This window comes from Rhipicephalus microplus, chromosome X (genome assembly GCF_043290135.1).
Source record: "Rhipicephalus microplus isolate Deutch F79 chromosome X, USDA_Rmic, whole genome shotgun sequence".
Classification (NCBI taxonomy): domain Eukaryota; kingdom Metazoa; phylum Arthropoda; class Arachnida; order Ixodida; family Ixodidae; genus Rhipicephalus; species Rhipicephalus microplus.
The window spans coordinates 11,066,119-11,090,341 of record NC_134710.1 but is presented as its reverse complement, the minus strand read 5'-3'; the positions used below and the strand labels follow the sequence as shown (position 1 = coordinate 11,090,341).

At 44.1% G+C, this 24,223-nt stretch overlaps 1 protein-coding gene across 5 annotated transcripts in view; it reads left to right on the top strand.

Annotated features, from left to right (window-relative positions):
• The window catches only part of LOC119175657 (RCC1 domain-containing protein 1), a 161,529-nt gene that overhangs the window by 84,489 nt on the left and 52,817 nt on the right, over positions 1-24,223 (top strand). For 4 of the 5 annotated variants that reach the window (XM_075881816.1, XM_075881815.1, XM_037426584.2 and 1 more), the window contains one exon: positions 22,075-22,284. The exons of the other annotated variant lie outside the window; for it this stretch is intronic. In XM_075881816.1, the coding sequence (XP_075737931.1) occupies positions 22,075-22,284 (210 nt within the window). The remainder of the gene's footprint in view (positions 1-22,074; positions 22,285-24,223) is intronic. 5 annotated transcript variants of the gene reach the window in all.

Genomic DNA, 24,223 nt, shown 5'->3' with positions numbered 1-24,223 from the left:
ATGTTCATTGACATTGTGAAAGAGTAGAACTTGAGGTTCCAATTTTTGAAGAGTACTGTAGAAAGTATATTCGGCATTTAAAGGGCCACTCACCAGGTTTGACAATATTGAGCTGACAAGCGCAATGCGTAGACGAGGTGTTCATGATCACGTCTGCCAAAATTTGCAATGCTACGTGCCATGGAAATGGGTCAAATTTCAAGATGAGCGCTGCTCCCCCTCCCTTCTGCCGGCGCGCACCTAGAGAATGAGGGCATGACGTGCGCGTATGAATGGCCCTATGTACACGGCAATGCAGTGGCGTTGGTCCTCTACGTAGACGACTCTGCTCTGACATTGTTAACAGTGGCACGTGACATGGCGAAAATTATTTAACACGGCATGCATAGTTTATATAATTTGTTGCTTGAAGAGATAAATAAAACTCTAAATAAATAATGAGACGCAGTAACGGAATGTGAGCATCTTTTTTCCATTTTTCTCCCATAAATTGCAATGAGATGCGGGGCTAATGTGTTGGCGTTTCGCATGCGTTCGTGTCCTCGCGGTCAGCGCATCCAGCAGACGATCGTCGTGGAACGCTCCTACGCGTTCGCGCACTCATTGTGTTCGTCTGTTTTACCACGTCTAAGCCAGCGTTTCCAAACCATCCCACAGAAACAGACAGAAGACCACAAAATAACACTGCTCAACAAAGCACAACGCCGCTGGCGTGCTTGGGGGTTAATCTTTTTTGGGCACGTCATGTCCACATGACCTCTTGGTCGGATGCCAGAGAGGGTGGGAAGAGATTTGGTTTGCGAAGGCTACGCGAAAGAGCGGCAAAGGTTTCGAGCTCACCTCCTCTTATCGACGTTTCGCGCCGCTTCAAAAAACCTGTTTTCTCCGCTCGCGATGAACCGATTCAAAAACTTTTTGTGGCAAAGTGTTCCTTCTTGGACACCCTACAACTTGCACTGTTTAACTAAAATTTGGTATTGGGCCTGGTGAGTGGCCCTTTAATAAAATAAGAACCATTCAAACAACAGTGTGTGCGCTGCTCACACCATATATGTAATGACAATAAGTGTTGGAATAGTACTTAGGGGGGAAAAAGCAGGACATGAAAGCCCGGGAATACACGCACCATTTACTGCACCCTTACAACTGAAAGTTACAGGCATTAAAAAAAATCTACAAAACTGGAGGTGCAGTGTGGGTGTTATAAAAAGGCACAAAACGTCAAACAACGGCCTGTTTACAGTCAATTAATATTGTTGAATTACTTGCTTCTAACAACCCTGAAGGTCAACTTGGACGAAGTGCGGCATTATTTGTGACATGATATGCTTCCGCAAATTCCCAATTTGTCTGATTAGATTGATGGTACAAAACTGCTGTGGTTTTGAAGACTGAATCATATTTGCATGACTGACATAGCTGGGCGAGATAAGATGACTTCATTAATGAATTCCAATGCTCGCTGTTGCGCTTGTTAACGCATCGACCAGTGAAGCCGATGTGAAGGGAAAAAAGAGAAATTTGTGTTTACCTGCTACACAAGAACTGACAAAACAACTGGCATGACTCTGATCGAATTTTCGTTGAATTATAGCAGACTAGTAATACTAATAATATCTAGCATTTTAATGTCTCAAATCACAGTTGAAGGCTTCGGACCATCTGGTGTTCTTTAATGTGCACCGACATCACAGTACACGAGCTTCTATCATATCGCCTCCGCCCAAAAGCGACTGTCATGGCAAGGATCGAACCCGCGACCTTCAGGTCAGAAGCTGAGCACCGTTGCCGCTATTGCACCGCAGTAAATCCACTGCTGACCCTTGCGATCTCTTGTGCACAAGGAAACATATGCGACTAATCTCATTTGTTGTGGCGAACCGAACCCTCCCCGCTCCCCACACACACGTCATTATTCACGAGTGAAGTAGGTCGATACTTATCTTTCTTTGTCTTGTGAACCAATATTTGCAAACCGATGTAAAAATATGCAGGATCCCGGACTTTTGGAGGCGATCGATTTTCAGCTGAAAACTACTACTACTCATCTCATGGGAGAAAGTTTTTTTCCCCGATGCTATGCGCAGCATGACATCACATCCTCATTTAAAAATATTTGAGTAATGCACTGACTCAAGATTAAAACACCGCTTAAAGTGAACCCACAGTGAATCTTTAAAGCATGTACCAAGAATTTGCAAATTATCAGAGCAAAAAACCTCACAAATGAATTCTAGTCCTATTCCTTTTTGTTTAAACATGTCTAGAATGTGCTCACTTCTTTGTAAAGCACGTGACTTGTGAAATAAAATAATAATTTCTGTAATTTAATATTGTAAAACCTCTCTGCAGTTTGGCTATACCCCATCACAGACAAATAATTAATTGTTCAACTTAGTAACAACTAATCATTGAATAGTTATGAATTCAATGTTCCAGCTTCTATTGCTCACGATGGCCTGTTTTGACTGCTCGTATCGGCGAGTCATCATTTATTCGCATGCCGTTTAACTGCTACATCCGGTATACCTTCGTTTGGTTATAGCGACATTGACTGCATCATTCCTTTCGTATTTCATGCGTATATAGATATACATGCAGGTGTGTTCAGACATGTATAGTGTTTTGGATGGAATAATAGTCAACATGTGGGGGTGCCTTTCATTTTTTTTTCATTTGGTGCTCCCACGGCACCAACCAGCAGCAGGTGACGGAAAACAGCCAGCGCGCTTGACCGGTTTCGGCGTACACACTTCTCTCATAGTGCTACGCGCGCCCAAGGGGGGCTCTGGGACTGCTGGAAAATGGTCTATTATAAACACTCTCGGCTGGATTTTGTCGTCGGCGTCACTCAAAATATATGTATAGATATCTATATATGTGAAAATGCAAGAAAAAAAATAATCCACCAAATGACTCCGGTGCGTGGAATTGCATGTGGGACCTTCGAATTGTGAGAGCGAGGCATTAACCACTGAACTAGGGAACAGCACATCCTTCAACGTTCAAACGGCTAGCTATTTATACCATTTACCGCTGGTGATGGGCATCTCTGGGGGGACTATAGTGTTTTCAGCATTACCAGCGGAATCTTGCACAATGAGCGTGCATTGGCACATTGTCACGACGCAGCAGCGTGTGCCCTCATCTCCCAGGCGTACTTTGCCCTGCGGAGAGGAGGGGTGGACACTCGCTCGCATGCTCTTATCTCGCGGTGGGGAGAATCATACGTCTTGGCTGGCCTTAGCTTTCATCGGAACGATTCTGTTGTAGTTACCAGGTGCACAAAGGTCGCTGCAATCGTTGCACTGTCTCTGTTTGTGAAAAGGGCGCGCTTTTAAGATAACGAAGTAACAACTGAGACGCTTATTTGCATTCATCTGTACCTGTGAGTACGTTTCGTGCGTCATTTGTTTGCGAGAAACGTGGGCATGTATCAATCTGCTTGCCATTCTGCGTGTGACCTTCTAATATGTTGCTCTCGTGTTCATCGCTTCACCTTTAGCGGCAAAGCTGTGACTTTTTCTGTACAGACCAATTCCTAATCCAAAGCAGTGCTCCAATGTGTCACTTATTCAAAACAGCACCGGCTTACGAGCAAAATCAGGAACCATGATGCTAGGGCACTACGCAGGTATACCTGGCGGCTTTGCAGGCCATCCCGCCCAACCAGCTTGCTTGGCTTATATCGATATTCCCGGAAAAAAAAAACTGCTTCCGTATGTCAATGCAAGCATAAAACTACAAATCACTCATGCATTAAAATTGGAGAACTTTTGACTTGCTTGCGCTCGAGCGCGGATGGTGCCGGCGTCCAGCGGTGGTGGCCTGTTCTGACGTGTTTTTTGCCCGTGAAAGCATAGTTGTATTGAGTTTTCTATTGTAAATCATACAAAAAACAAGAGGTCTTCCTTGTTTTGTTCCAAGATTTCTCATCGTGGTAGCGCAGCACTCAAAGTGCTGTGTTATCCAGTTCGTGGGCACAAGCTCGATTTACGGCCACAGCAGCAGAATTTTAATCGTGCTAATTGCAAAATAAAAACCACATACTTTGATGTAAGAGCACCTTAAAGAACTCGAAGCGGTCAAATATAATCCAGAGGTCCTCACTACAGCGTGTCACATCATATTATGGTTTCGGTACTTAAAAATCGAGAATATTCTATGGCGTCAGCCAATTTCAAATGTGCGCTGCATGGTAACCAAAATACGATTGTGACAGGTCTCACGATGTGCAGTTGGATAGCTTTTTTCGTTGCCTGCCAAAAAGAAAACTAAGCACACTTATGCGACACCTGTCATGGTGCGGTTAGAGCACGCATGATTGTATTTGTATTATTTGCACATGTTTGATGCAATCGGTTCCACGATCTTACGCCAACAAATTCCATTGATATTCTGTCACCGCAGGTGCAAGAAGTTGTAGGACACAACGATGATGAAGCAACACTCACACGTTGCCAGGCAAGTTTTCGTTCCATCATCGTATCACGAGTTTCGCCGGTTGCGACATGGCGGCACCACCGTAGCTGATAATTGCGAATTAAGGGAGTGTGATAGGGTAATGGTAGAGTAGAGTATGGTAGGGTATGGTGCACGAGGTGTGGCCAATCCTGCTTCATCACCAGAGCAGGAGTGGCCACACTGGTGTAGTATCTGGCCACAACCTCCCATGAATAAAGCAATTACCCTTCACCCTCAGTCCCCAGTGGCTGCGAAGCAGCTGTTCAAGGTGGCGGTCAAACCTGCGATGCAGCAGTGGGTGCCAAGAATCTCTGGGTCCGAACAGGCCACCATTAGAACCTGAACTTGGCTACCTTTAACGATAGAACACTATCTAGCGAGGCTGGTCTTTTTGTGCTGTTCGAGGAATTAGAGGGTGTTGAAAGGGATGAAGTAGGGCACAGCGAAGCTAAAGACATGCGAAGCTTATACAGTGCTAAATAACAGATACCTCCTATGCTACTATGGATTAGTTGACAGAAAAGAACTAGGGGTGGTGTTTTGTATGCACAAGAATATCGCTGACAATATTTTTCAAGAGATGACAAATCATGAAAGCCTCAATGCAACTGACAAAATAGAGCTAGTGGAGCTTTTGAAGTTAATCAATAGGCATAATGTAACCGGCATCAGAGGGCACAACATGGAGAAAATTGAGCAGGCTGTAAGAAGCGACAGAAGCCTAAAAGCTACGAAGGCAGACTTGTGCATTGGCGAAAATCGGATTTATGCATTGAGGAACAAGAAAGCCAATGTCGTAATAAATATGTATACGATAGTCGAGGTTGCGGAGGAGTTCTACAGAGAGCTGTACAAAAAGCCAAAACAACCAGGATGATATTGTGATAAACAATAATGGATCAGAGGAATTGGACATTCTGCCAGTAACGACAGGGGAAGTAAAAAAAGCCCCCAGAAGGAATGCAAAGAGGCAAAGCCGTTGGTGAGGATAAGGTAACAACAGACCTACTGAAAAATGGCAGAAAAATTGTGTTAGGAAAAGTGTCTCTTGACGGGAAGGTACCAGAATCTTGGAAGAATGCCAACATCATCCTAATTTACAACATCATCCTAATCTATAAGATAGGAAGCGTCGAGGACTTGAAAAATTACAGGCTGATCAGCTCACTGTCCATTCCATGCAAACGATGGGATTTCGTTCAGGCTACTTCACAATTGACCGCATTCATACTATCAATCAGGTAATAGAAAAATGAGCAGAATACAACTGACCCCTATTCATAGCATTCATAAATTACGAGAAAGCATTTGACTCTGTCTAGACATCAGCAGTAATGCAGGCACTATCTGGGCATCGAAGAACCCTACATAAACATACTGGAATAAATCTACAGTGTATCCACAGGCTCCATAGTTCTCCATAAAGAAAGCGACAGAATGCCAACAAAGAAAGGTGTAAGGCAGGGAGACACGATCTTTCCAATGCTATTCACCGCGTGTTTACAGGAGGTTTTCAGGACCCTACGTTGAGAAAACTAAGGGATAAGAGTTAATGGAGAGTATCTTAGTAACCTGCTTCGCCGCGGTGGTCTTGTGGCTAAGGTACTCGGCTACTGACCCGCAAGTCGCGGGTTCGAATCCCGGCCGTAGGCGGCTGCATTTCTGATGAAGGCGGAAATGTTGTAGGTCTGTGTGCTCAGATTTGGGTGCACGTTAAAGAACCCCAAGTTGTCGAAATTTCCGGAGCCCTCCACTACGGCGTCTCTCATAATCATACGGTGGTTTTCGGACGTTAAACCCCACATATCTATATTAGTAACCTGCGATTCAGTCATGACATTGCCTGAATGAGTAACTCAGGGAACGAATTACAGCTCATTATTACAGAACTGGACACGGAAAGCAGAAAAGTAGGTTTGAAAATAATGTGCACATTACTAAAGTAATGTGCAACAGTCTCGGCAGAAAACGGCACATTCCGATAGGTGGCAAGACGCTAAGTGATAAAGCAATATTTCTACTTAGAAGAGGTAGTAACCATGGAGGGGAACCATTAGAGTGAAATAAGTTGAAGAATAAGGATGGGGTAGATTACGTTCACTTAGTATTCTGAAATAATGAATGATAATCTGCCACTGACCCTCAAGAAAATGTGTATAACATTCGCATCTTGCTAGTACTTACCTATGGAGCATAAACCTGGAGGCTTACAAAGAGTGTTCAGCTTAAACTGAGGACGACGCAGGAGCAATAGAAAGAAAAATGGACAAGAGAGAGGAGTGGGTCAGGGAACAGACTGGTGTTAAGGATATCATCTTTAAAATCAGGAGAAAAAATGGACATGGGCCGGGCACGTAGACAGGATAACCGCTGGTCATTAAAAGTAACTGCAAAGAAGGCAAATGCGCAAAGGGCAGACGAAAAGTTAAGTGGACCGAGGAGACTAAAAAGTTGGCAGGTATAAGGTGGCAACAGAAAACACAAAACTGGGTTGATTAAAAATCGTCGGAGAGGCCTTTGCCCTGCAGTGGGCGTAGTCAAGCTGATGATAATGATGATAGAGTAACTCCCCCCCCCCCCCAAAAAAAAAATCGACTTTGCAATTGTAAAGCCAAAAAATGCACTGTACTCCGAGGAACAAACCCTTGGAAACCTGACGTCGAGCGGCCGCTTCAAGCGGGTGAAATTCCGCACCGAATAGTTACTGCATTCTAGAGCATATACACTAAATCTAGCGATGGATAGATGGATTGATATGGTTGTACCCTTTAGAACGGGCGGCGGCTAATGCCACATAGCCGTGATACTTAGTCAACCACAAACTAGAATTATGTTTTTTTCCCTCTTCAACTACTGAAGTTGAGGACTGATACCTTGCAGTGAAGGATTTAATTTTCACTCGTGCCTTGATTATAGCCACCAATGAGATAACCTCTTAGTTATTTCTACCTGCTTAAAGACTATTTCGCTCTCCCTGTTCCTAAACCCCAGTGCTTTCAAAAACTCTGCGCCATCATCTTGAACTATAAGGTGAAGCCCTTTGCAGAAGATTATCAAGTGTTCGGCAGTTTCCTCCTCCTCTTCACACGCACTGCATACCGTGTCTACCCCATTGTATTTGGCCCGATATGTTTCGGTTCGCAATACTTTCGTCCTGGCCTCAAACAGTAGAAGACTACCCCGAGTATTATTATAGATTCTTTCCTTGGCAATTTTACAAGGTACTAAAATGGGGAAGTGTGCTCACTAAGGGGCTGAAAATGACACACTTCATGTCATTCCTGACAGGTGGCGCGGCTCGCAGTGTCACTTTACTCCAGTTCGAACTGGCACAATGGATGGACGTGTTTTTTTAGTGCGCCCGATTGACTGCGCAGTTAAATGGTTTCGCAGGTTTCGAGCTTGCTTTTATAATTAATAAGGCAGCAGTTAAAACTTTTGTAGCACTTATTACATTGTACGGCTTTTTCGGGGGTCAATTACCGGATATTTGCTAGTTTGTGTGTGTGTGTTTGTGTTTTTTTTTTCTTGCCACCCCATGGGGGAGGTGCGCGTACACTGAACACGCGAACTTTTGTAGTAGAGCTTAGACTTTCTTTTTTTTGTAGGGCAGGGTTAGTCGTATGCCGTGTTTTGTAATTATCGAGTGGAACAGTTCATAAAGACAATTGGTGTCAAAAAGACATAGTTAAAAAGCTGTAAAATGTTCAGGATGCGGGGTGGGTTTGAAAATGAACCCAAGTGCAGACACGATTGGAGAAGAGGCTGGCGCCAAGTGTAGACAATGTGAGGTCGAGGAAAAAAAATGGAGGAAATGATAGTTGCCCAGAGTGAACTGCTGTTGAGAACCACCGAACTGGAGACTGCGTTGGCGACAGAGCAAGAAAAAACGAGGGCAATGGGAGAAAGGCTGAAGTCCGTTGAGGAAGCACTAGCCAAGGTGAACAAAGAAGCGGCCGACAGAGAGAACACTAGGGCACCGTCAAACAGAATGGTAGAAAAGAAAGTGCTAGCAAGTTTGGAAAAAACAGGTTCAGCCGGTTCAATTTTCGCAAGGCCCAGCTTCAGCGAAGTAGTGGTGGGGCTGGGAGGGGACAAAGCAGACGTCGTCACAGGTGCAAGTAACCCCCAGGGGCAGGACGCTCCAGCTGAAAAGTCACAGCATGTGATAATCGCTGGGGGCTCGAATTTCAATCGATGCGCAGAAGCAATCAAAGAAAGGGTAAGAGGTGACAAAAGGGTTGTAGTAAGGACGTTCCCAGGATGCAAGCTGGAAGCACTCATGAGGCAAGTGAGTGCAAAACTCAAAATTACAGCTGATAGACAAAACCTCATGATAATTTCAGGTAGTTTAAACGATGTCTTAAATGAAGATACAATAGCACTAGCGACCACACTTGCAAAAGGGGTCAATGGCATGCGCGCCACTTCTCAGGTACAGGTAGTGATATGCACGATACCGGAGAAACCGGTGTGTGACGGCAACCTGCAAAGAGCAGTTGTCAATGCAAACCAAGAGATATGGCGGATGAGTCGAGAGAAAGGCTTTGAGGTGGCGGAAATAAACGAAGAGGTGCATGGGTGGGGTGGTTTTCAACGAGACAGAATTCACTTCGATGAGCGGCTAGGTCATGAGGTGGGTTGGCGACTTGCAGGACGTGCGGTAGCTTTTTTTGGGGGGCACGCGGGTCCTTCAGGGTGCAGGATAGCTACTAACGAGGAAAACAACCAGGGAGACTTTTTGACAGGTAATTTGGACAGATACGGTAGATTCCAAAGTCGCACCTGTATTTAAGATAGGTAGAGTCTGGGGCAGAAATAGACGTAACCACGAGCGCTGAGCCAATTCAGACATAGGATATATTAACATGCAGGGTGACAGGAACAGGCTGAAGTGGGAAGAGATAGAAGAACAGCTAAGAGTGGAGAGGCCAATGGTATACGGTTTTGTAGGAACACATCTTAGGGACATGGAACAACCTCCTAACAATACGGACTACGTGTGGGAATATTGTAATAGAACAGAAGGCAGCAGAAAGGGAGGTGGTATTGGGGCATTCATTCATAAAAGTACAGACTGGCTAAGGGTGAGCAGGAGTGCAAGGAACATTTATGGCTAAAAGAGAAAGTGGCAGGGCGAATTGCACTCCTTGGTTTGGTGTACTTGTGGATGGGAGCAAAGGCCAGAGAAGAAAACCAGGCATATCAAAGAGGAAAACCAGTGTATATCAAAGGACATTGAGGAGTTAGGAGGAGAGTGCGAGATAATTATACTCGGAGATATGAATGCACACATGGAAGATATAGATGGGTATACCGACCCAACAGGCAAAATGATCATGGATATGTGTGAAAGGCTTGATTTGATCATTTGCAACAGTACCGAGAAGTGTGAAGGGCAAATAACATGGGAGGTAGGAAGGCTGCAGTCGACGATAGATTACACACTGATATCACATAGGATTTATGATAAGCTCAGGGGAATGCACATAGATGAAAGTGGCTCCAGAAGTCTGGGTAGTGATCACAAACATATCAAGCTAAGTTTTCAAAGAGCAGTCAAATTGGGAAGGAGACAAGAAGAGCAACTACAGGAAAATTTTTATTCAGAAAGCCAAATAGAAATAGAAAAAGACGGAGAACAGGTTTTCTGCCAAATTCGCTCATTAGAGCAAAAAGTGCTGGCTGTTGCCTTCAAGGGACGAAGGCAGACCGCGATCACAGATTTAAAAAAAAAATAAATTGTTATGCCCTACTCGCAGTGTACTATCGTTCTTCACTTTCGTTAGTTCGAACTTTCGTTAATTCGAACTGAGGCGGCTTCTCCTCGCAGTTCAAATTAACGAGCTTTTATTGTATCCAGCGACCGAGACGTCTAGACAATTCTTCAACGTCGACAACCAGCACAAAACGTGGTGGTCAGTGACGACGGTAAAGTGGCGACCGTGAAGATATGGTCAAAACTTCTGGATGGCCCAGACAACAGCGAGACACCCCTGCTCGGTGATGGTGTAGTTTGTCTCTGCTGCTATGAGGGTGCGATTAGCGTATGCGATCACACGTTCGCCGTAATGCTCGGTTCGTTGCAAAAGTACAGTGCCGAATCCGTGTCTGCTGGCATCAGTATGAAGGAGAGTGGGTTTGGTGTTATCAAAATGACAAAGCACTGGCTCAGACGTGAGGGCATGTTTCAAGGTGTCAAAAGCCAATTGGCGTTCGTCCAAACATACGTATGAGGTTCCCGAAGAAAGTAGTTGGTGAAGTGGCATATCAATGGTGGCGAAGTCTCGTATAAAGCGCCGGAAGTATGACGCAAGGCCAAGAAAGCGTCGGAGCTCTTTGGCGCGTTGAGGCACCGGGAAGTAAATAATGGCGGCAATCTTGTCGGGATCAGGCCGGATTCTATCTTTGCTAATGAGATGTCTGAGTACTTTACTACTTTTGCTTGCGAAGTGGCTTTTTTGGCATTGAGCTGAAAACCAGCAGCTACAAGACACATCAGAACTTCATCTAGGCGCTGCAAGAGCTGTTCGAATGTTGAAGAAAGTATGACGATGTCGTCAAGGTAACATAAGAATATTTTCCACTTGAGGCCCCACAATACAGTGTCTATCATTCGTTCAAACATTGCTGTCGCATTGCAGAGGCGGAAAGGCATGACGTTAAATTCGTAAAGTCCATCGGGTGTGGCAAAGATAGTTTTTTTCTTGTCATCCTCGTGCATTGGAATTTGCCAATAACTGGAGTGCAGGTCAAGACTCGAAAAATATTCGCTTCTTGTAAGGAATCTAAGGCATCAATGCGAGCGCAAGGGGTATATGTCTTTTATGGTTACTTTGTTCAATGTGCACGATACCAGAAGTACTGGTGCGTGACGGCAACCTGCAAGAAGCAGTTGTCAATGAAAACCAAGAGATAAGGCGGAAGAGTCAAGAGAAAGGCTTCGAGGTGGTGGAAATAAGCTGAGAGGTGCACAGGTGGGGTGGTTTTCAACAAGACAGAATTCACTGTGATGGGAGGCTAGGTCAAGGAGAGACTCCTTGACCTAGCCTGTCAAGGAGAGACTCCTTGACAGGTGGTATTGGCAGACACAATTCCAAAGTGGCACCAATATCTAAGACACGTCGAGTTTGGGGGAGAAATCGATGTAGCCACGAGGGCTGAGCCAATTCAGACATTGGTTATTAACATGCAGGGTGGCAGGAACAGGCTGAAGTGGGAAGAGATAGAACAGCTAAGGTAGGAGAGACCGATGGTATATGGTTTTGTAGAAACACATTTTAGGGGCATGGAACAACCTCCTAACAATCTGGACTATGCGTGGGAATATTGTAATAGAACAGAAGGCAGCAAAAAGGGGGATGGTATTGGGCATTCATTCATAAAAGTTGTTGGGCCGATGGGTCCTTATCTCTAGCAAGCACGGGGGAATCGGAGCGCTAACTTTTGGCTAACTGACCCCCCCGAGCGGAGGCGGGGCCTTCAAAGTACAGACTGGCAAAGGGTCAAGCAGGAGTGCAAGGAACATGAATGGCTAAAAGGGAAAGTGGCAGGACAAATGGCGCTCCTGGGTTTTGTATACTTGTGGACAGGGGCAAAAGCCAGAAAGGAAAATCAACAAATGGTGTAGTGCATATGAAATGACATTGGCGAACTAGGAGAAGAGTGTGAGGTAATTATAATAGGAGATATGAATGCACACATAGAAGATATGGATGCATATACTGACCCAACAGGTAGAATGCTAATGAATATGTGTGAAAGGCATGATTTAATCATTTGCAACAGCACCAAGAAATGCGAAGGGCAGATAACATGGGAGGTAGGAAGGCTGCATTTGACGATAGATTATGCAATAAAGTCACATAGGACGTATGATCGCCTAAGGGTGATCAACATTGATGGATATGGGTCCAGAAGCTTAGGTAGTGATCACAAATGTATTGAGCTGAGTTTTGAAAGAGAAATGGAATTGGAAAGGCGGCATTACAAGGTACCACACGGTAATATTTATTCAGAAAGGCAAATAGAAATAGCAACTAAAGAGATTGAGAAAATAATCACCGATTATACTAAAACAAAGTGAACGTACACAAATGTTACTCGGCTGTTTGAGTTGGAGCTTGTTATGGTACGAGTCAAATCAACCGGGAAAACCAGGCACAAACCCAAAAGCTGGTGGGATGAGGAAGATAAGGGAGCCATAGTAAGACGTCAGGAAACCTCCAGAGAACACAGGTATGCCAAACAGAGGGACGAACCGGAAGATGATGTCAAAAGAAGATGATGTCAAAAGAAAGAAAGAAGAGAAGCGTCCGATTTGATCAGTGAAAAGATTAGAAGAAAGGGGGTCCAATGGATGGTGGAAGTAAAGAAAAAGATAGAAAGGCAGCTGCAAAGTTTTTGAACCATCTCATTTCTCTGAGTAATAAGACAAGCATGAAACAGAGGTTTGTAACTACAGTTCAAGCGGTCAGATTAGAAGGGAATGAGGCAATGGAATATATAGAAACAATGATGACAAAAAATTTTAAACATCAAGAAAGTGCTTGCACCGTACCAGATGAGGATAGACCAATTAGCTCAGTGGCTCCATTAGGACGAGAGTGGGAAATGGCAGAGAAAGGAGTTTCAAATTTTTTATTTTACTTTATTTTATTCAATACTGTGGACCTTTTCAGGCTTATACAGGAGAGGGCATACAACACAAGCTGCAAAAACAATGATATAACAGTATAAAGCAATAAACGAACGATACACATGTGTTTAAAAAAAACAAACTACTTAGCATGATAACAGCAACGTTAACATTGATATACAGATGCAGGCGGTTAAGCACGTGTAGCAATGTGCGAGCACATGCGCGATACATTGTTTCAACCTTTATTTTGGCGAAGATAGCACAGGATTTATTGCAATGCTTCTAAATGAATTTCCAAAAGGGAAGAAAACGATTCAGGTGATTGTGCAATGAAACGTCATTCGGCAAGTCATTCCACATCTCTATAGCTGCGAAAAAAAAAACAATACTTCGTGTTACAATGTGACAGGAATGGGCGTATGCATTCGTCGTTGTTAGTTCTACTGGAGTGTGGTGCGGAGCTTCAAGGTAATCATCCTTATTTAAATTTACCAGGTTGTTTGAAAGAAGAAAGAAATTTCAGGCTGGTCGAATTGTCGTCGGCTAGCAAGAGTTGCGACACGTGCTTGCAATCGCAGTGCGGAAACACTCTCCTGCCTGGCATACTTTGAAAAAATAAACCTAAGAGCCCGGTTTTGAATCTTTTCCTATGCATCAATCATGTTGTTTTGGTGCGGGTTCCGAACTATTGCTGCATATTCCAGGACGGGTCTAATGGACGGGTCTAATTGTACGCTGTTAGTTTAACTTGAGGGGAAGTTCTGGTCAGTTTACGCCTTAAAAAACGTAGTTGTTTAAATGCACGTGCAGAAATTTGATTAATGTGGACATCCCACTTTAATGATGATGTTATTGTGACCCCCAGGTACTTTACAGTATTTACATGCTTGATATCTGCCCCAGAAAAAGTGTACTGAAAATGGAGTGGTGTCTTTTTATGGGAAATTGTAATTCACATGGTTTTGTCTGTATTAATTTGTATACCATGTTTTTCACACCATTGCCCAATATTTTCTAATGATTTGTGAAGTTTCACCTGGTCTTCTGTTGTGCTAGTGGGAGAGTATATGACGCAGTCATCTGCAAAAAGCCTCATTGTAATACCTGGTTCCATAGCAGTGTAGATGTCATTGATGTATATGAGAAAGAGTGTTGGTCCTAGTACGGACCCTTGGGGAACACCAGAGAACACGTCGGCACGGTCGGACTCGACATTATTAAAAGAAACATACTGGGTGCGGTTAGAAAGATAAGCGGCAATACAATGAACTATATTGAGTTAACCCCAAATGATTCAAGTTTTTGTATGAGCAACAAGTGCAGACGCGGTCAAATGCCTTAGAAAAATCAATAAATATTGCATCTATTTGCAGGCTAGCAATAATAGCTAAAGAAAAGTCATGAGTGATCTCTAAAAGTTGTGTAGTGGTCGAAAGCTTCCTTCTAAAACCGTGTTGGTTCAGGTAAAGAAGATTATTTTCCTTTAAATAGTTCATAAGTGCTTTGTTTATTATATGCTCCATTAGCTTGCAGCACGTACTTGTCAGTGATATTGGCCTGTATGTGTTTATCAGTTGTTTGTTGCCACTTTTATGGATAGGAATTACTTTTGCACACAACCAATCATCAGGAAGCGCCGCTGTTTCTAATGATAAGGAAAATATCTTGTCCAGAAAACGGGTTAGCTGAGCGGCACAGCTCTTAAGAAAAGCATTAGAAATTTTATCCGGGCCTTGCGATTTTTTGACATCGAGTTGAAGAAGCTGGTTAAGTATGCCAGACTCTGTTATTTTCAACTCTGGTATGTGATTTTCACTGTTAGACAACGGTAAAAATGAAGGCTGCGTATGCGTGAAAACTGATTGGAAGTAAATTTTGAAAGCATCTGCAATAATCCGTGCATCTTCAACAAGACTACCCGATATTTCCATTTTAGTTATTGTGCTATTTGGCTTTGATAAGTACTTCCCAAATTTACGTGGTTGATTTGTCATAACCTCATTCAGAGTGCTTGAGAAAAAGTGGTCTCTTGCCATCTTTATTTCGGTTTTTAAAGGGCGTGAAAGCTCATTGAGTGCAGCGGATTTTTTTCATGTTTGCGGAGTCGTACTTTTCTTTTTAGGTGGATAATTTTCTCGTAATCCGTGGCGTTTGACGCTTAGTTTTTTTTTTAGCTTAGTAGGTATAAAGGTTGATTCACAATGCCTGATTCCAGATTTTAGTTTGTTCCATAGATCCACGACACTCGATGACATATTAAAGAAATTGTCTTGTGATGCTTCAAGAAAATCTTTAACACTTTCATCATTCGCTCTGTAGTAATCTTTAACTGATATGCGCGTCGTTGCATGCGATACGCGGCCGCCCATGCCATGAAATGTCAGCAGAATGAGCTTGTGATCAGAGATACCCTCTTCACTACTTATTTGTGATGTTAATGAGCTAAACACAAATGCAAGATCAAGCACTGAACATGCCGACCCGTGGATGCGAGTCAGTTCTATCACCAGCTGTGTCAACGAGTAACTAAGCATAATGTCAAAAAGTATATCTGAATTTTTAACAGCAGTATTTCCGATGGCAAAAGTGTCCCAGTTTATTCTCGGCTTGTTAAAATCACCAGTAAGTATTAGTTTCGTTCGCTCAGCTACACAGCCGTGAAGAAAGTTCTGTAGCTTTACAAGGTATTCATCAGGAGCACCCGGAAACTGGTATACACCACTAATCAACACAGGGATGTTATTAATCACACACTTTCGTGACCAGCAATGCCACTTTCTTTTTGAAAAGACGTGTTTCGTTTAATGGCGATGGCCATGCCCCCGCCACGGCCATCCCGATTTGTACGAAGCAGTGCGTATGCTGGTGGCACTATCTCTGAATCGTGAATATCAGGGTTTAGCCACGTTTCCCTGATGACCACTACATCAGGTCCGTACAAAAGCAACAGTTCTTTCATCTGCTGTGTTTTGTTTACGATACTTCTTGCATTAAAGCAAAGCAGCGTAAGTGGCTCTTTTGTTTTCTGTCACGCTTGAGAAGTGCTTGCCTTCTTCTGACCATCGGTATGAGCACGTTTCACAGCTACCATTTTATTTTCTATCTCATTCCATGTGAACCGTTCTCCGTTGATTTTAAGTTTATCGTAAACTAGTGTCATTTTATCTTCGTTACTGCGATTCAGCGCAGACGCCTGCCACAGCTTCCTCCGAGTTTCACGAACAAACTTAGAATAGTCTTCCGATATAGATATGGCTGTATTTTTTAGTTTATAACAGTTTCGTAATACCAGCATTTTTTCTGTAAAATCATAGAAGCGCAATATAATTGGTCGGTCGCGGTTAGGCTTCCGAAGACCAAGCCTGTGCACACTCTCAACAGATTTCACTTTGATGCCCAACACTTCAGAAAATATCCCTCGCGTCACAAGTTGTTGCACCATTTCTGGTTTTTGTTCTGTTTCTTTAAGACCATAAATAATGATATTGTTTCAGCAGCTTCTATTCTTTAGTTCTTCTATTTTGTTGTGCATTTTAGTGAACTCACTGCGCATTGCCGATACGGTTGCTTCACATTTTTCTATCTTCTCCTGACATTGCTTTAATGACGTAAGGGTACTTTCAATCTGAGATAGCCTTAGCTGGACATCTTTGAGACCCGTCTCAACAGCTGTATGAGATGTCTTAAGTTCATTTACGGCCTTTAGTATTTGATCTATTCTGTCAGGACCTGGGTTCTCTTCTACGTCACCACTCAGTTGCAATAACAAAAATATCACGCGAACACACTGCAGGTAGCAAAACAACATGTACTTTTGGGCTTGGCAGCACAACTAGTCCAATGTAACTAGTTTTAGTACATTTAACAAAGGACCGTTTATCACCAACCTGGATAACGAAGAGCACGTTGTTTAGCATGATGCTCCAAATGGTGCCACTAAGCCCAGTGAAGCGCGCGCGAAACATGTTCGGCCTTTTGTGCAGTCCCGATGATGTGCCAGATGTCGCTGATGTGGCAGATGTCGCTGGTGTGCCAAAAGGATCCTCCGGACGTGACGTGCGAAGCGTCGCATCATTATGGGGTTCTTTCTGCCATGCTGATGGCGGTAGCAGCGTCGTCCCAAGTTGCACGTGTTGGATACTTGATGACATCGGCGTTGTGGTGGAATGACCACAGCAATCCAGCAGGAAGGCACGTTCAGTCCCGTGAAAGCCAAGGCATACCTGTATATCGAAGAGCACGTAGTTTAGCATGATGCTCCAAACGGTGCCACCAAGCCCAGTCAATCAACAGGCCCTGATGCATATCAACAGGCCCTCATGGCATCCCAATCATGCTAATAAGAAAACTAGGACAAAACTCTAAGCAAACATTAAGAGAGGCAGCGAGCAAAGCAATAATGGATGGCGAAGCTCTCATTGGGTGAAAACTATGCTGTAATACTGATGCTGAATACTGATGCTGTAATAATACATAACATAGTTATACCGAATGCACTCTTTTGCTATAATTCATATGCGAAAGCTTGTAGATAATACAGAAACAGGGTACATAGGGTTGGGAGCGATCTTGGGAGCAGGCAAAAGTGCTTTTTTTAGCAGGCTTTTTTAGCCGCCACAGCCCGGATTTGATCCCGCGACCTGCGAGTCAGCAGCCGAGTACCTTAGCCACTAGACCACCACGGCGGGGCATTGTATAACTTCCATGGCACCGCAATCCCTAACAAATTTAGTGCTCAGAAGTATTACGCGCAACGCGGAATCCAAATGTTAACCTTCAATTATAGAAAAAAAAAAACTTTGCAAACACGGTGGCTTTGTTCGCTTTAAATTTTGAGCTTACTGTGGTGCTCCTGGCAAATTTTTTCATGTTCCCGAGGGCAGATTTGAACTGAGCCAGTATTGTTCTTTAGCTTTCAATGTTTTCGGCCCCGCTTGGCGATGGGACGGGCTTGAGACTTTCCTAGGCCTGGTAACACGGCCACTTGTTGCAACAAGCTTCTGATAAGGCACAGCGCCACCGCAGTTTCACTGAAGGCTTAAAATCGCCACCGGTGGCTATAAAACCGAAGCTGCCAAGCTCGGTTTTCTGATTGTTTCTCTAACCTTATGAGTGCAGCGTATGCATGATCGCCCCGATGCTGCTACTACCATGTTAATAAGCACTCGTTATGTGTTACGTTGGGATGCATTCTTCTGTCAACGTGGCATTTCACAGTTTCTTCAGACTTGATCATCATAAAGACCCGCTGTGGTGGTCTAGTGGCTAAGGTACTCGGCTGCTGACCCGCAGGTCATCACTTTAGGCACGTTGCTTTCATAGCCGGCTTGATGCCACTTATTATTTGTTTATTTTTTGCGTTGTTAGAAGGTGGCAGTACACTGCAAGGGATTTTTTTGCTGGCAGCTTTTTAATAAAGTGGTATTTGAGCCTAGACTGTTCTTTAGCCGTAATGACGAAAGCTCTTAGTGGAGGAAATTCCACATATAACAGCACTGCTGAAGGAAATCAGCTTGATGGCGATTATTTTTCACTGGACTTTGTTATGGTAGGCCTGCCTGGCTTGGCGCCGCTTGGAGACATCACATGTGCGGCTGAGCCTACGCTGATTTGTTCCGGGTCAGCGGTCCCAGAGATGTGCCTAAAGCAATGACAACTTGACAGAAGTACTTTGAATTTTGCAGCGCAATCGTCTCCGCTCTTAAAACCCTTTCAACATGCCCGACCGGCTGACGACCTGAGAAAGGCTGTTTGCAGTCAAAGAGGCTTAGAAAGCATGGTTATCACTGCGTTGCACCGGACAATAAGCCAAGCGTCTGGGATCTATGTTCGGGTGGGTTTTCCACGTTATTTGTGGTGCCTTCTTGCCGTTTTCCACAAACCATGGCCTGACCGGCTCCGCACACTCATCACTGCAATGGACTGCAGAGTTCACCCTCAAGCATAGACTCCAACGTCTTCGCGCTATGCCGTGTCGTGTGCCTGGTGTATTGTGCACTGTTTTCTCCCATGCCATGGGACGTACTGGGAGTACCTTTCTTTCCTCTTTCCTGGGTTGGGAAGGAGGCAGTTTTCTTCCTTCCCATTTTGAGAGCGAAGGCAAAGAAAACATTTTCATTGGACTCTCCTGGCTTCCATTGTTTTTCCCTGCAGGGAATCCTGGAAAGACCAGGATATAAAATGCGAGCGTCAAGATACTTCAACAAGCTTCCATCAAGCTTCCATCGAGAGTTTCTACGATGTTACTATCATCATGTAATCACGCTACTTAGAACCTGTAAATATTGTAAATAAATGTTCTAGTAATCAGCCCCGACTACTCTACTCGACATCTCCCCTAGACTTTGGCTGACTACGGTCCTCTGGGCAGACTCCCAACTATATAAACGTAGAAGGTGGTGAAAGCACCGAGAGTGACAGTGACGTAGAAGATTAGTCGCTAATAAACGAGGGGTGACTGCGCTTCATGTACCCTTGTGCAGCAATGTTGTCTCACACTCGTAAGTCACTTTGATTGCATGTAATGTACAATAACGCTGAGCGAGATCAAATAAAAGCATATCTTTGATATATGCTGCATGTACCACAACTTAAAGTGAATAATGTGGAGCGCACATGCTGTCAACATGCTCGAACTCAACCAGCAGTGTTAAAACGTACCGTCACGGCCTCAATCGATGGCACTGAGTTAACTTGCCCGAACTGTCCGAACGGCAGTGACGTTCGACATATTTTTGCAATGTTGAAGCATTGGATGCATGCGTGTGCATTCTTTTCAAGATTCACGTTTCCAGGTGCCTTTCGATTCCGCAACATCCGAGAAAGTGCGCACGGTTATAGAGTCTGAGAATGATAGTGACCCAAGCACTTCTAAACAAATGTTGAATACTCGTGTTACGTTTGAACTCCGCGTCCCTGACTGTGCCTGTAATGACGATTATGCTTGGAAACCATGGTTATGTTAAACGTGTACCCCGTGCAGCACTGATGAGGCTATTCTCTAGCGGTAATTTACTGCGGCAAATCAGTCGGGTAGACGCGGTACATACTAGTTCGGAGTGTCAACCACTTGTTACGTTAATACAGTTGATGCAGTTTTTTTGCAGCTCGTACAGGATTTCACAAAATATTGTTGATGAACGGAGCTGAACTACAACCTTTCACACCACGGGAAATAATTACGTAGTGAGAATTTAGCGCTTTTCATGAATGGGGCCTGGTTTCATATTCAATTTAGTGCAGTTCATGCAGTAAAGTTCGTGCGTTCATCACCTACCTGATCCTATGCTAGCAGACGGGTCGACTCTTCCCGAATTGCGTAGTGGGCAGCTAGATGATTGCGAATACCTCTGATAAGCAGACTACAGCGTTAACACTTTCCGATCAACTCCAGTTGTTTTGATTAGACACCCCTTATGCTCAAGAGTATCAATCATTTGCTGGTGCAACTGTAATTGCGAATGTTGATAGAATAGGTTGCGAGTGATTTCTGGTAGTCAGTGAAACATTCTAAATACAGCTTAAGTTATACACTTAATGTATGTTGTCTTGAAGAAAAAAAAAGTCAGATCACACGTATAGCAGCAATGAATGATATGCGAAGAACGAATGAGAAAGGTTGAATGTCACTTTAAAATCAGCACGTTACGAGGTGGCCTTAAATTTTGCCGTAAATGACTTTTATGTAATGATTATCATGTTTGGACGTGTCATTTACCTTCGCCGTCTATTCACGTCACGTGATACCAAATTTGGTATATGTAAAGCTGGCGAAACGGCCGCGAGCGCGCTATGAGCGTAGCATGTAGTCATGTTTACATGACAACCATTTCATGATTATCATGTTTGGACGTGTCATTTACCTTCGTTGTCCATTCACATCAAGTAATGCCAAACTGGCTATATGTAGAACTAGAGAAACCGCCGTGAGCACGCTATGAGGGTATGCCATGTAGTCATGTTTTACATGGCATGCATATTATGATTATCATGTTTGCCCCAGTCATATACATTCGTCATCGAGTCATGTCCCGTAATGCAAAATTTGGTTTATGTGAAGCTAGCGAAACGATCACGAGCACACCATGAGCGTGGCATGTAGTCACGACTTACATAACATGCATGTCATAATTTCCATGTTATAGGGTCTGTCACTTGTATTCCCCAGGCAGTCATGTCATACCATACCAGTTTTGCAACATGTCATGTGAACGAAACCAGCACAAGAACAAGACCATGGAATGTAAATCATGATGTTCATGCTATGAGTAGTCACTTATGCGCGTATACTGTCATGTTATCCCCTACCGATTTTGGTATTGATACCATTGTCAAAACGGCCAGGAGAGCTAAAACTCATAGGTGGCTAGATAGATAGATATAGAAAGGAAAGTGCTCAAAGTCGCCGAAGTACGCTAAGAAATGGTTCATTGATATGCGGGGTTTAACGTCCCAAAACCACGATATGACTATGAGGGACACCGTAGTGGAGGGCTCTGGAAATTTAGACCACCTGGGGTTCTTTAACGTGCACCCGAATCTGAGCACACGGCCTACAGCATTTCTGCTTCCATTGGAAATGCAGCCACCGTAGCCGGGATTTGGTCCCGCGACCTGCGGGTCAGCAGCCAAGTACCTTAGCTACTAGACCACCGTGGCGGGGCTGCCGATAAATGCTTCGCATTTAACAAGTATCATCCTTGCTGAGCCTCTTTCTCTGGAGCATTTGTTCATGCAGGCATTATTTGTTGCTGTGTTCCAGGAAGAAAAGCCAAGCAAACAAAAGACAGTTCTAAATCGAAAATTTCTATTTTTCGATATTGCGATATTTTCTAGCTTATGAGGCGGTCGAGAGCTTTACTATGAAGAGCTTGTTTGGCACAATTTCAAGATAATTCAATGTTGGCGAAGCTCTGACATAATAACCTCGTTATAAAGTTCGTTCGCCAGAGGATGAATTCGACACGCAGAGGCTGGCATTGCCGAGCTCCGTGGACATAGCGGCCCCCGCCAAGTAGGTGAAGGAGGGACCACCCGGGCAGTGCTTGGCGTACGGGGCCACTGGATAGTGCTTGGTGTAGAGACGGCCCTCCTTGGACGAGGGTGCAAGGTACTGAAAGTGTTCGGCCCAATGCAAGCAGCTGCCCTCGGTCCTGCTCTGGCATTGCTTGTGTGCCACAGTGAGTATTCAGTCTGATTCATTTTAGAAAGTTGTGTTTACTTGGGAGGCTGCAAGTATAATACCCTTTTAATGCTGTCCAAGAATTCTTCTAGAGATCAGCATATCGTACATTTGGCAGGTGTCTTCCCAGTTACGAAATAGAATAGTAGAGGCAGACAAGTGAAATTAGTTGCATGTTACTTATAGCTACCTTGCGCACTATAGACGATATCTGTTCCATAATTAAATAATATGTTAAGCAGTATTACTTATGTAAATGCTAAATACTGACTTTTATTAAGTAATGTGATTTGTAAAGTTCGAAACCTTCTACATAAACCCCAATTGAATTATTTGCAAGAGAAAGTATCAGGTGTTGTACTATCTGTTTTCCAAGCTGCAACAAAAGCGCACGAAAAAAAAAACACTTTCCTGTGGCATTCGCGAGCCACGATCATGCTGCTCTCAACCAATTTTGAGAGAATAACGCGCTCAGCCAGTAGAGTGTGTGGTGGTCGGTACTACCCAAAATGGGAGGGAACCAGTGCTGGAGTTTCCACGACCACTTGGCAGTGAGAGCGTGCACTTCTCAGTTACTCCCCCAGACGAGAGTGGCGGCTGGCAGAGGCGGTGCATGTGCATATCGTCGTCACAAAACCAAAGGGCGCTGGCAGTACTGCTGTGTATTCAAGTGCAGCAATATATGTAAAGGAGGATGTATAGAGGAAAGGGAGGACATAAAAAGAGGAGGCGGCGTTGCATCCAAGCGGCCAGGCGAGCAAAATTTTGCTGTCACTCTTCTTTTTAGTGCTGTCAAGCTCGTTTCTAAACCGGATGGCATGTGTCTGCTATATATATTCGGTATTGAAGACAGCCACTAGTGGAAACCAGGGCCAAACAGTCGTGTTTAAACGTCGTTTCGCCGGAAATAAAACGAGCGTATTATGCAACATATGGCATATATATAATTTTTTTTATTTGGCCCACTGAGCGTTGAGTTGTGCACTTCAGGACTAACAAAGTTTGCATGCGTCCACTCATCTGACCGTCACCACCACCAAACTCTATCTGATGCCACCGGGTGAAGTGAAAGATACGATAGGCAGGTAGTCTTTTTTTTTTTAACAGTTGCGTGTAAAGGAAAGCTGCCTTGTCCACAAGACTTGTGGGGGTCCACGTTTGCCTACGCCTCTGAACTCGAATAAAAGATAGTTTCATGGTGAGTGCTGTATGCTGAGATGCCTCTGTTTAGCTTATTAAGAGTAGAAGACAGGGTTATTGTTACGAACAAAGCAGTGGACTACTCGGAGCTTAGCTTTCTGGAGTCAGCCAATGCAGTAAACATTTTTCTCACTGGCTGCCGTGGCTAAGTAACATCAGAATTTATGCCTTGCTAAAGAAGTATCAAATGTCTTCTATTTTTACTTGTTGTTTAGTTAACCCACAGTTTTGTTTTACTGCAGATGTTGGCAGCGTGGTATTGTCGCAGCACGGGCTTATCGTTTGGGGGCATGTCAGCCAGCATTAGCATTAGCCCAAAATCCAGCACGCAACCACAAAATGAGAACGAAGGAGCTGCCATTAAGGCACAGGCACAGCACTGTCCCTCCGATACTATATGCATAGACGCAGTCCGCTTTGCAGGGCTTCTCTCCGTTATTTTCGTGCTTTTTATGTAAGAGTAGCCTTCGGACAAAGTTATTTTTCTAAACCACAGTGCAAAATTACTGGCGCAATGGCTGTTCGAGCTGTTTGTTTCAAAATAAAGCACGGCAGCGGCGTACGCGTATGCTCTCAGAGTGGTACACTGCGGCTGGTCGTCTGGGCTCGAGCAGCTGAGTTGTGTCGGGACTCTTCACCAGGTGCTCTTTTTCTGTGTGCCGCCTATCCAGCGCTGGTCTCCCATAGGCACAGCTCCTGGATGACAAAGCGCGTGGGTACTATAGTGGCTAGAATGA